Source organism: Poecilia reticulata, chromosome 15, assembly GCF_904066995.2.
Source record: "Poecilia reticulata chromosome 15, P_reticulata-male-v2, whole genome shotgun sequence".
NCBI classification, from domain to species: Eukaryota; Metazoa; Chordata; class Actinopteri; order Cyprinodontiformes; family Poeciliidae; genus Poecilia; species Poecilia reticulata.
The window spans coordinates 9,920,492-9,933,803 of NC_088844.1; the positions used below are offsets into that span (position 1 = coordinate 9,920,492).

General features: G+C 38.1%; 1 protein-coding gene across 1 annotated transcript in view; it reads right to left on the bottom strand.

Moving 5' to 3' along the window:
* camkmt (calmodulin-lysine N-methyltransferase) overlaps positions 1-13,224 on the bottom strand; it is a 111,136-nt gene extending 97,912 nt beyond the window's left edge. The window contains exons 1-3 of the mRNA XM_008428730.3: positions 12,858-13,224; positions 11,554-11,732; positions 11,116-11,180 (exon numbers count right to left, since the gene is read on the bottom strand). Of these exons, the coding sequence (XP_008426952.1) occupies positions 11,116-11,180; positions 11,554-11,732; positions 12,858-13,016 (403 nt within the window). The 5' untranslated portion in view covers positions 13,017-13,224. The remainder of the gene's footprint in view (positions 1-11,115; positions 11,181-11,553; positions 11,733-12,857) is intronic.
* Positions 13,225-13,312: the final 88 nt, after the last annotated feature.

Here is a 13,312-nt window from a genome sequence, read left to right on the forward strand (position 1 = left end):
ATTTACGCCTCTGTTGAATTTTTGATGAGGACAACATATGTTCCACGCACTGCACTTTGGACAACCTATAAACCTCTCTATTGTAGTTCCTACATTAGTGTTGATGTCCAGCTGATAGGTGAACTTGTTCTCAAGTATTTTGCAAGCTCTCCACAAAGCCTTGATAATTACACACCACTTTGTGAGGATCTATCACATACAATCCAAATAAATATGTGAAATAGTTAAAGATTTATTAATACTATCCAATTCACAGCATGTAATTTACAACAGTAAATGAGAGCAGAACAGGTCGCTACACTGATTTATCACTTTTAACAGTACAATAATTATCTGCCAAAAAGGCACTGATTTATTTGTATGACCGCTATGGCATTAAAACATATAAAAATGAAAGTGATTAGCAAAACGCTGGCAGCCTTCTTTACCAATTATCTTTTAATCTAGCCGCTAATTTAGTCGCTGATTATTCCGTATATTCCCCCAACGATAACCTTATTCACAAAACGTCGAATGACTCTTATATTCCTCTCTGTGTTCATTATACATGTGAGCAACAGAGAAAGAGAGTCTATTTCAGCTTCAGTGGACAGGCACAAAGGCATGTGGCGCCATGGCCTGCTGTGGACAGATAGAGACACAGTAAGGAAAAAATGTGTGTGCCAATGGCTGCGTGTGCGGATACAAAGCAAAAAAAGAACCAAAAGTCAGAAGAGTTGCTTTGAAAATCTGAAATAAGATGAAAACCGAAAACAGATCATCAGTTTACTTGAGTATGCACTTTTTAGAGATGAGATACATAAACACCCAGATTGAATGTTTCAGGTTTTGGATGCCTTCTCCTCTTTCCCATAATAATAAATAGTCTAGTGTTATAAGGCAGTTTGCTTGAACAGCTTCGGTCTCTTCAGCTTGGAGCCCCAGAGAGACGCTACAGCAGTCAGCAGTTAGGACAGTTTCTCAGGGGGGCACTTGAAAATCAGTTAACTTTCCCCTCCGAGGCCTGCACTGGCTAACATTAGCATGTAGCACACCAATTACAGCCGACACCTAACATTAGCACAGCCTGCTGACAGTTAAAGGCCCCTGTGGGGCTATTTAAAGCCCCCAGTCAGGGAGAAACTGACAGAGTGAAGAAGTAGCGTTCAACAGTTTGTGCATTAAAGCCGTACAGCGAGTCACTAAGCAAGTTAATGGCTCTTTAGCTAAATAGCAAACACATTAGTCTTTCTGGAAAAGACGTGTTGACAGGCTGAAGGCTAACAAGCAACTGCTCCACTTCACTAGAAGGCGTTTTGACAAAATCTGCTAAAGAACTAATGATTCACAAGCACTTCAATGTTTTTTCTGAGATTTTCAGTAGTTACAACGATGTGTAAATACATTTTTACTGTACAGTGACCAGCAAAAAAGTACAAGGGGAACATATTGTTGGGCCCTTAATGTGATTGATCAACACAAAGGAGTGCATAACTGGGAATGAAAATGATACTTAGGTTTGATTTCTTCATAACAAAAATAAGAAACATATGGTGTAAATCACAGGTCTTTTTTAGTATGTCTCAAACAGAGACAGAAAATCAAAAGACTGAAATATTGGCCATTCTTCTTAGCAAAATCGCTTCAGCTCAGACTAAATGAAGAATGTTTGTGAGCAGCAGTTTTCAAGACTTAGCCACAAAATATAGACTTCAGTTAGATTTGAACTTTGACTAGGCCATTCCAGTACATAAATATGCTTTCATTGTAACACAATCTAAAAAAGTAATACTGAAATTTGCTACTGACTAAATGAGAGAAAAATCTAAATGGTATCAATGCATGTCTTGCTCTTGGCATCAAAAAAAGCTTTACTTATTGAAGATATGGACAAAAAAATGGAAGTTGTCCAATCAGACAGCTATCTAAGAAGCTGTGTGAACGTTCAAAGACTCTTTCTTTTAGATTCCTTAAAAAATAACTCTTAAATAAAATTCACTTAAAAAATAAATTTTTCAAAAAGTTGTGTTTTTTTGTTGTTTTGTTTGTTTGTTTAGTTTTTGGGGTGGGAATTTTTATCTCCAGAAACTGCAGTGATGCGAAGATGAAGTAGGAGTTATGAGTTTGGAAAGAAACCAAAGCCTGTTCCCATGTGGCCATGTAACCATTTAACATAGTGCTGCTTATTCCAAACAACACACTAATCACATTAATCATCTATTTGTGTTTAAACATCATTAGGGACCTTCACAAATAGATTTCCACATGCAGAAACAAGCACACTCAAGCACTTGTGGCTTGAGGTGCACTTGATGGGTACGAGTGGGAGGAGAGCCAAATTAGCCACCATACGCTAATCACCCTCTAATGGCAGCACACTGCACATATTCAAGTTTGTGTATAGATTTATTATATACACAAGAAGAAATCTAACTTCACATTCTATTATGCACATTGGTCTGACGAAATATAAGAACATCTAATATTAAGTGAAGACTCATCCAGTCTGAGGATGTTCTGCAGTGTCCTGAGTGTATGACTCAATACGATTTATAAGGCAGGATTTTGAGCATATATGCAGCACAGAGCAACTGCACACTAATCTCTTGCATTATAGAGCAGCAACACTGAAAGTGGTAATCATTATGACTACAGGAGATGACTCAGAGAAGCTGAAAGATTTTACACTAGGAGTAGGTTAAAAACCAGCAATCAAGACTAAACACTATAACTGCCAATATTAACAAGAGAGAAAATATGTTAAGTTATTTAGCTTTGAAATGATTATATTTGAGTCCTAATCTCAGTGAATTTTCCAAGAAAACACTTTTATGCTTTTTTTATTTTTTTAATAAAAACTAATGGTCGTTCACACCAAACGCGTTTCACGCATCTGGTTTGCATTCAAAGTCTAAGTGGAGGCGAGAGCCGCGGTGGGAGTGCGGCGAGGGCGCGGCGAGAGCGTGGCGAGAGCGTGGCGAGAGCGTGGCGAGAGAGCGTCAGACGCATCAAAATCACTCCAGCCTTTTTTTTCCGCTGTCGACCTATTTGTCGGACGCATCAAACGCTTTAAACACGACGCAACAGGCCTCCACATAGTCTTTGAATATAATCCAGACGGGCACCTTAGAGAGATAGAATGAGGAGCTCAAGATGAGTCCTTGTAAACATTTTGAATTTGTTTGCTTAAAGTAGAAAAACGCTACAACATCAAATCATGGAACCATGAAATCATGGCTCCATGAATTTTTTGTAAGAATTTTTTATAAGACCATGATTATACAAATGTAGGACCTCATTAAATGTAAATACAGACCCAGAAGGGAAAACTCTGGACGTAATTAAGATTTTCCAAGGTTTAATGTATCAGTTGATGTGTAAATAAATTAGTTTCACAATTCAACTCTATCAGAACAAACAGAAGGTCATTCACAGGCTGTTTTCTAGATTGTTCCACAGTTCAGTGGCGTTGTAGACTTCATAAACACTGTTTCTTTGTGCTTGTGTTGCATGGCTGGACTGTCCCGCCTAGCTGAGATTAGACACCATCTGAGACATTGCTAGGAGGGGTATATAAGAATCGGGCGACTTAAATGGAGAAAAATCCAATAATTATATCCGTCCAGAGGGAGGTAGCGCTTTTAGAGTAGGGGGTGACCTGTTATTACTCTCTCTTTTTCTTTCACTTCTCCCCCAAAAAATCTGAGGTGAAGGGGGTAACCTAAGAAAAGGGAAGAATGGAGTGCATTGAGATAAGAGTTATAGCTGAGCTTGCTGCTAAAGTATGCCCTTGTAATTAGCTGAGTATTAGCTGCGGTGACAATGCAAAAGCACTGGGAAGGGAAGCACCCTTTAACGCTCCACTCATTTCCTGAACTTAATCCTCACCGCTTACCGGTAATAGTGCACAACAGCGCACCCGCCTGAACACACACACACACACGCACACACACAACTCCTAGTCTGGTTCAAATTTAGATAATCAACTGGCCACTATTAAAGGAAAAGGACTCCTTAAGCAAAAGCTACACCCAGCAGCCCACCTTCAAACCCTTTTGTGCCCGGAGTCACAATAACAGTTAACCGCAGGGAACGTCGGCGTGCGCGTGCGTTTACATCTAGGTCTGCGTCTGCACATCATCATCAAGTTGTGCTTTGATGCAGGCTGAGTGTGGCAACTGTTTACTTCTCGGGTGTCAAGAAGCTTCTAGCAGCCAGCAGTACTTGAGGCAAGTCTTACTTTCTCATGGATAGAGAAGACAAAGCTAGAGAAGCAAAAATCAATTACTTTCAATTAAGTCAACCAGCGACTACTTCAGTGTGCCCTGGAGCCATTCAAGTCTTGCCTGCAATATTGTCAACCCCCACTACAACGCCACAAAGTGACACACACACAGTCACACACATCCACACACACGTTACAGTTAAAAAGCCACATCCACTTACTGTTTGACAGTCTTTTATGTTTAGTGGCAAAATTATAGACCGAGAAACAATTACTGTGGCAATGGCTAAAAATGTTCTCGAGTATTAGTGGGAGAATTTTTAATCTGTCATTTCTACCAAACTGTACATACAAAAGCAAATATTCAAAATGGCATTTATCCCTGCTTTGTTAAATCTACTTGGTTTATCTGAGATGTGTTGTGCAGACAATTTCTTATTGTTTTTTTTATTATTATTATTATTTAACAAGACATGAAAATGTTTCCCATGTCAAATTACCCACAACATGTTGAAATTGAACATTTAACTGATCACTTTATATCCATCTGTAGGTCTGTAGTTTAACAGAATTTAAACACACCAAGAAACCTGAACAGTAAGAGAAGACAATGACTGTCTCCCTACATTACAAGGGGAAACATTTTTAAAATGTTTCTTAGTATATTTTGAATATTTTAGAAATTCCAATAGATCAACCTGGCCTTTTTTTTTTTTCCTATCAATCTCTAATGTTCAGCACATTGTTCCAGCTGTGACTGGGTTGTCAATGTTAATGTTGATTATGATGACAATAAAATACGTAACGCACAACATTTCATGAACTCTGTAAGAAAATCTTATCACATATCGCAGTAGGCTAGCCCACAATATTATTATATGTGAAAAGCCAAAAAGGGTGTTTTCAGTGTTTTGTTTTGTTGTAACCTGCTTAGTCTGCTTTGGATCATCAATAGTTCAACATTTTAAATAGTAAGACTTGATAAACTTGAACTAGATTTTTCTAAACTGAACAGAAAATTTATTACCACATTTTTATTTTATTTTATTGGTGAAACAAAATAGTTATATTGGCATGTAGACACTCCACAAAAGCCAGTGCCTAATGTCTAGCTTCTGATTGTTACTAATTATATAACTATAACTGTTGTTTATTTTTTTTAAGAATACAGGACTGCCTTTCATAAATCCAGTGGTAAAAATCTAAAACATGTAGACGACGTAAACCTTAATTACATATTTTTTTATGATATGTGACACTTTATTTTCTTTGAGGATATAGTAAAAGGGCATTACGACCAACCACGCTTCAAAACCGCTTCCCCGAGAGAAGTCAGACTTAGACTAAATCAATTTGCACCAATTAAAAATCCTTTAACTCGATCGTTTATTTGAGAAATACTTGTCACAGTCGTGTTTTTTTATGAACACTGTTAGCTTCATCTTGTGTACATAATACCTTTTATCATTTCCTGAGCTAAATGTATTGTTAGATCCCTTCTGTAATATTCTCATTTAGTTCCTTACTGAATGCTAGATTACTTGACGAGCCAAATATTGAAAAATTAAGTACTTTGGTATTGAGGAGGAATAGCATTAAGTTTTCTGAAAGACTCACATTTGTATTGTTAGTAAAGTAAGGCAGATTGAGATGAAAATTATAGTTATATTTCATTGTGGTGTGACAAAGCAAGCAAAGCTCTGAAAAATATACTGACTTGGTGAGAAAGAAACACTAAATAATCAGCTCTGATGGGGGGAAAAAAGAGAGAACCACAGGTTCTTGAATAGACAATTGGGAGTAGTTTCAAAAAGCATGTGTGATATTGTCACATTGATTTCTCTCCACTAGTTTAAATCAAAATGGTAAGAGACACCTGAGCTCAGTCCAGAAGGCACCAATGGAGAGTGATTTCTATAGAAAGCATGTTATAAACAGCGCAGAGGGGGACCGCAAATCTTGTCATTGACACAACAGTCAGAGTGAGCTTGTGGCCGCATGTGTGTGTGCGTGCCTGCCAGCTTCCAGTCTAGCGCTATTGTCTAACAAGGTCTAATTAGCACTATGGCAAAATGAATTAGCATAATTATGCAAACAGGGCTGCGCTAAAGGCCTGGCACAAGGGAAGGCTACGGGGGGCACCTATTACAACACACACACACACACTTTAAATGTGCAAATATACACACACAGACACACATATATTCAGTAAAAAGACTCAACTATGGCGTATAGTAAACAGTCATAAACTGCTTTGGAAGAAAAAAAAAAACTACACATGCACATCCCTGCCTAGAATTATGACAAAAATGAATACGTGGAATTGATTTAATATCGATGTTATTGTTTCCACTTCTTTACAAATACATCCACCTGACAGAAACAGTCCCCATACCTCCACAAACATGAGATACACACAGAAAATGATCAGCTCCCCACCACGCTGCCTCACAACACTCAAGCAGTCAGGGCTTATAGTATTTACCAGCGGGAGTGATAGGTGAAGTCGGTGGGAGATAATAGGGATGACTGAGAGGCTGAAAGGCTGGTAGCCATTCGCACGATGACAGCTGTAGTGAAGAAGGCTCTATTAGGCTTCATTAGGATGCTGGGCTCCTGATTGCACACACACATATACACACACACACACACACACACGGCCAGGCTTTCATCACTTCACAGGACATTTGGGTGCGTTCACTTCCAGCAGATGTTTCTAATCATGGAGACTGCCACCCTTATATTACCCTGAACTTCAATCAAAAGTGCTGATTTATATGCAATTCTTCATCCAACAAGAAAGAAAAATGTATGTCTTCTTACGTATTCATCACTGGGAACGATGTATGAAGTGATCACCGGTTTGCAAAGCTAACATTTTAACAGTATTAGCATTTTAAAATTTCTCACACTTCTGTATGTTAGAAATTACATAGAGAAATTATTAGAAATTTCAAGAAATACAGAAATGAAATACATTTCATTGGCAATGCATATTTCCAATTACATGTCCGGTAGTTGTCCCTATTGTTGTGTGCAACCTGGAAGAGGGAGGTCAACGTTAAAATGGAAAGTACTACCAACAGCGTCCAAAAGAGAATGTACAGAAAATGTCAGAAATACAATATAAAGATTTGGTGAAAAATAATAACAGCCACAAGGGTTTAAAAAACAAAATAAATGATTAAATATAATCACAGCAAAAACCTATTTTGTTTTTCACGAGTAAATGTTTGATCAACGTTTGGTGACCATTCTTGGACACTGAACATTTAACTGGTGGGAACCTGGTGGGAACCCACACATACACAGGGGACAAACTGCAGACAAAGTCCTGATGCATCCATTCTTTTTAAACATTCATCTATTTTTGAAAGAGGAATTTAGAATAATCAAATAAACTCATTTTTGTGATTGTGTACCCAGCTAGCAAGGAACATTATCTATATATATATATTTCTTTTATTTATTTATTTATTTTTTTACTTTTAAATATCTGTATCCAACAGTGCCAAGTCTTATAAAAGAGCATTCTGTATATGATGATGATACCACTGCTGCTGTATGAATACCATGACAAATCTGTACACATTAGTTAGGACAGAAAGCCTTTATACTGCCACATCCCTAATGGGAACAAATGCTACCTTAAAGTGAAACACAAACCTGACAAATAACCTTACAGCCTATAAAGCCCTCTAATCAAAAACCCCTAGCAACGTCAACAAGCTCTAAGCCCTCTCAATCACACATGCACACATTCTGCCATGCATTCTTCGTCACTCCACCCTCAAGGGGCCCTGTATTGTATCCTTAAATCCTGACCCTTGGCAGGGAACAAGCATCTCTCCGAAAAAACCCAAATGGCGCTTGTACAAAGCAGACTAGCGATTACAAGACTCCACCGTCGGCTAAAGAGACCGGGAGGGTCAGGAGTTCAGAGTTCAAATAGCTGAAAGTGCTGAAGTCTAGTCTGACAGAGGTTTAGTCATTTATTAGCAAGACATAATGAGCTACAAATGTAACTTGCAGCCGAACAAACTGTGTGCAAGTTGGAGGGACGGGGTTATATATGTGAGTAAACACAGATGACCTGGCTGTGACACACACCTACGTTACCCCAGCAAATAGTCTAAGATTTCCTGGATTACAACTTAGTTTGTTAGAAAAAACAGTTACAGCCAATATTTACCACGAGGTTTCATTTACTCAACTATTTGCAGAAAGCGTATTACCTTTGTCATACCAAAACAAAGTTGTTGTTTTCATTTTTTTATTGCAACTTCTGATGCTCACACAAGCTCGTCATTTGGATTTACTCAGGACTATGATGCCGACCTCGAGATCAATTCCCCATTTCCTAAAATCCTAATTGAGCTGCCTTGCCCGCTCCTCCTCTGGTCTGGTGTTGAAACCATTGACTCCAGCTTATCTTTACTTTCAAGAAACAACATATTGTTCACGTACGTGCACACTTGTATAACAAACACAATAGCTGGAAAGAGGCTGTGGGGGCAGAGGGGTGTCACGCTGAGAGGGGGGGTAGCACTTTTAAGCTGAATCCACACATTTTGGATACGGTGGGTTAATCCGGCCAGGCTTTTTAGCCTGCTATTCAGGAGGACAAGGACCCCAAGGATTTGGGCTTGTCCTCACCTCAGGGGTAGGGGGATTATCAAGACAGCAGGAAAGGTGGAGAGAGTATAAGGTCAGGTGATGTGAAGGCGGGTTTATTAGCATGGAAGTAGTAGATTATTGCAGGTGGTGTGCCTTCTTGTATATCTGTGATAGGACAAATGTAAGTCAACGTGTGTGCTTTTAAATTTTGAAGGGCTTCTCTCCAACCCCCACCCCTAAAAATATACCCCAGAGCTCCGACAGGGTCACCTCTGGGCCTTTCAGAGCCTCCTCTCAACCAACCCTAATTGATCTCACGCATTACTAGTCCCAAACATGAGATGGAGAACAGGAGGGAGATGGCTGCCCCATTGTTTGAGGAGCAAGGTCCCTCTGCTAAAGGCTTCACACTCCTTACACACACACACACACACACACACACACTCATAAACACACATAGACACACGTTCCACCTATGGCATGCCCACCCACCTTCTCCCCCTATTCTCCTCTCCCTTCCTCTATGCTCTCATCTCCGGCTGTGCTAATCCATTGGCCAAGTCAGGAACTCTGTTACCCATCTGGCCAAGCATGACTCCAGCTGAGAGGGATGGAGGGAAAAATGAGGGTAGCGATGGGGAGGGATTGTAAATTGAGAAACAGGAATGTGAATGGGAGGGGGTGCAGTCATCAAGATGTTTAGTTTGAAACTGAGAAAGTCGTTTTTAGTATTACTTTGCATATATTAACAGCAGAAAGCAACATAAAGCACAATGAATGGGATAAAGGCCACTATGGTGGCACACAATGAAAAAAACAATTACTTTTTGCTTTTTACTCTTAAAAACCCAAGATTTTGTGAGAAAAAAAATTTGTCAATTACCCAAGAGTTCTGACAGCTAGGACAGGCTACATCCCTGGTAACTCTAAAATAAACTAGACACTACAGAAAATGAGCAATTGTTCAATAAGATAGACACATCCCACAGGTTCACACATTTTTCATTGTTTTGTTTCACACTTTTGAATTTCCCAGAGACTAACACCAACAGAAAGCTTCATAATATCATCTTTAAAGGCTATACCAACCACGGCTTTTAATGGAACAAGGTTATAAAACACAGTGGATGTACAGTTTAGGAAATGAGATGCTAAAAAAAATACAATAAAAATAAAATAATTTTAAAAATTTATCAGTGGAGTGATGACAATAAAAAAATAATAAAATGGCAATCTGATACGAAGAAATATACTGAAACCATTGGAAAGCTTTGTAAAGAGTTTTAAAATAAGTACATCTTAAGAATGATTACAAATTAAGAAACATACAAATTAAGAAAGAACTCACCTTTAAGTTAAGAGCATTAAGTCAATGGTGGAAAAAAAATCCTTGTTAAAAAAAATAATTTTCTGAAATCAAACAGAATTTATTATCTTCCTATGACAATTTGCTGGTTTGAACACAATGAATGAAGGATTTTTGGCCATTCCTGTTTGTATAATCTCTTTAGATTATCCTCAGTTCAAGGTCCTTATGATGTTTTCTCTTCAGCTCACCCTGGTGGGTTCCAGTGACTTTAAAAGGGACACAGGCCCACAGCATCACAGAACCTCCACTGTGCTTCATAGTGGAAATTAGATGCTTTTTCCTTATTCATACTTTGTTTTTTTTTACCAAATCTACCCAGCCTATTTGTGGTAAAAAAAAAAAAAATCTCCATCTTAATCTCATTTGACCAGAGTTCACAGTCGAAGGTCATTAGAGATTAGCACATTCCAAAACTCTACTTGTTTATGTTTTTGATGGTAGGACAAGAAAAAAAATGAACGCATACTGTTGACTCCTCCTCTCACACAACCTGCTGTCCTATCAAAGAAAGGCCACTAGAGCCAGAAAAAATAGAAGAGACAGCACTTCCTTTGAGATAAGAGTTTGATATTATATGTGTATTTAAAGTTTTTGAGGTTTGGTAAGAATAGCACATGTTTTTCCCCATTTAGTCTTAAGTTTTGTTTTTTAATCTAAAGCATCTGGAATTGGATGTACTTTCTTTGTAACATGTTGGCAATAACACATTCAGAAAAAATAAGTACCGACACTTTGACCAGCACACGATTCAGTCAGAATTATCAGCAGGCATGTGTTAATAGTAACAAAAGCAAAAGGCATAGAGGGTAACATTTTTTGCGCATTTCTGCTCTGCACAAATGCACAAAATGGGATTTTTTTGTGCATTTTGTGCATGCAGAACAAACACAGTGGCTTAATAGGGTTGTAAAAAAAATCTACTTACAGACATTGCCAGTGTTGTCAAAACTATTGAGCACTTCATTAACTTTGAGAGGTCCCAGGTTATCCCTAGAAATCCAAACACAGATAAACATGAAATAGTCTGCCCAGTACTCTATATTTTTTTCCATACATGTCCAGACCTGTGAAAAAACAATTATCTTGTTTTTAAATTTTTGTCTTTTGTGTTTTGGATAATAATATTTGGGATATTTTGTGGTAAACCAAACAACTTTGAGTTACTTTTGAAACAGGTACAGAACTCATTTTAGTACTATCATATAAAGTTTGGTTGGCTACACCTAACAACATATTCTAAATTGTAGAAACAGAAAAGCAAACCTCTTGGTCTTAAACATAAGACCAACACACCAGGAAAGTGTTTGTTACTGGTTATGGTAAAGTTGATGTTTTTTGTGAAATCTTAAAATGGTGTGCTCACCTGAGGAAGGCACCGTATTCAGGATAGTAGACACTTTTGTACTCCACCCACTGGACATCTGAGGTATCACAGTGTTCTTGTGCCGAGAGATTTTTCCTTCTGAAAAGGTCAAAGGTGGCAAACCTACGAACAGACACCTGTTTGACCTCAGGACTGTCTGTCTGCTTCTGACACAACACCTGTAAGAGAAATACAGCTGATCAACTTCAGTTTGCGCACGAAAACACATTTTTGTTTGTTTTTTCTTTACTATACCTTCTTAATAACTCTTGTCTCAACCTGCTTATATGATCTGTCATGTCTAAATGATCTTCTAATATTCCATGCATCTACTCTTTGGCTTTTGAATCAAATATAGCTCAACATCTTGACTATTTTATTTTTCTACATTATTTACATTGAATCTAATTGTTTTACTAGTGTCCTGGGTTTTTTTTTTTAACTACTATCACAGATTTTATTGTTGTAGAGGTGCTGCACTTTGAGGACCGTATTAGGTGTAAAGAGCTATTAAGATGATATTCACAAAGTTGACATTATCTGATAAGCAGAGGGCATGTCAAATCAAACTGAAAGATGATCAGTTTAGACTCATTTTTAGGTTACAACAGACAGGGCTCATGGATGTTTTCCATCTGCTTGAATTAAATCGGAGTTGTAGGTAATTTTTTTCCCTTAGAAATTCAGCATTTTAAACAATAAGCATTACTTTATCCATAATAACATTTATAATGTACCTCTGGGCAGATCTCACAAGAAGTGGATGAATAACTTTAAATTCGAGTCTCATAAGTTGCCGATAAATAAGGCCAAATCAACTTCTTTAAATATGTTGAATGGGGAACCATAGTTTGATTCATTTAGTTAAGGTGACTGACCAGCTCTACAATGGAATGGTTAGACCAAAGCATACTGATGTGTTAAGAGAGGCCCAGTCACTCTGCCCGTTCAATAAATCATTGATTAATTCCTCTCTGTTTGAATTTTTGAACATTTTCCATAATTTTCCTTCTACTCGAAATTATGCAAACCCATACTCTGTAGTATGTTGTGACAACATGTACAATCATTTTTACTGAATGTGAAAACATTTGATGTCAGTTGTAGTAGCACATAAAAGCGGTGTAGAAGGTCGTTATTCTAATTTATGAGCTTTTATTTTTACGATACTCATCTATAAACAATCAATTCACTTCAGCACAAACGTATCCAAACCCCTGCTTTCTGTAGATATTGTAAAAGCACAGTGTGTGCAGTTGAAAATGTGCTTTTGTTTCTATTTAAATTCAAATTCGTTCTTGTACCTGTCTCAGCAGAGTCCATCTCGCTCGACCTGCAGTAGCACCACAGGTTGCTTCCCTGGAGTTGTGGGAATTTGGGCCGCAAGAGTCCTCATCACTCTTATCCTTACAAGGCAAAGCCGACTGGGTCTTTTCTGAAGCGCCTGTGGAGCCTTTCTCCATCTTAACTGTTGAATACCCACTCGGATATATATGTAAACAAGTTCCGGGCTATAGAGCTGTCACAGTTATCAATGTCAATGCTGTCGAACGGTATTTAGAAAAGCATGGCTTATTTCAAAACTACAAAATCTACAAAAGCTCACAGACACGTCTTGACTCATACCACCTGGAACATGCTGCTTCCGTACACATTTGTCATTTCAGGCAGACTAATCAATAGCTGAAAACATCGCACTCGATTTTCAATTGAAACTGTTTGCAGCGCGTGAGCAAGCTTGATTGTTTTAGTCTGTTTT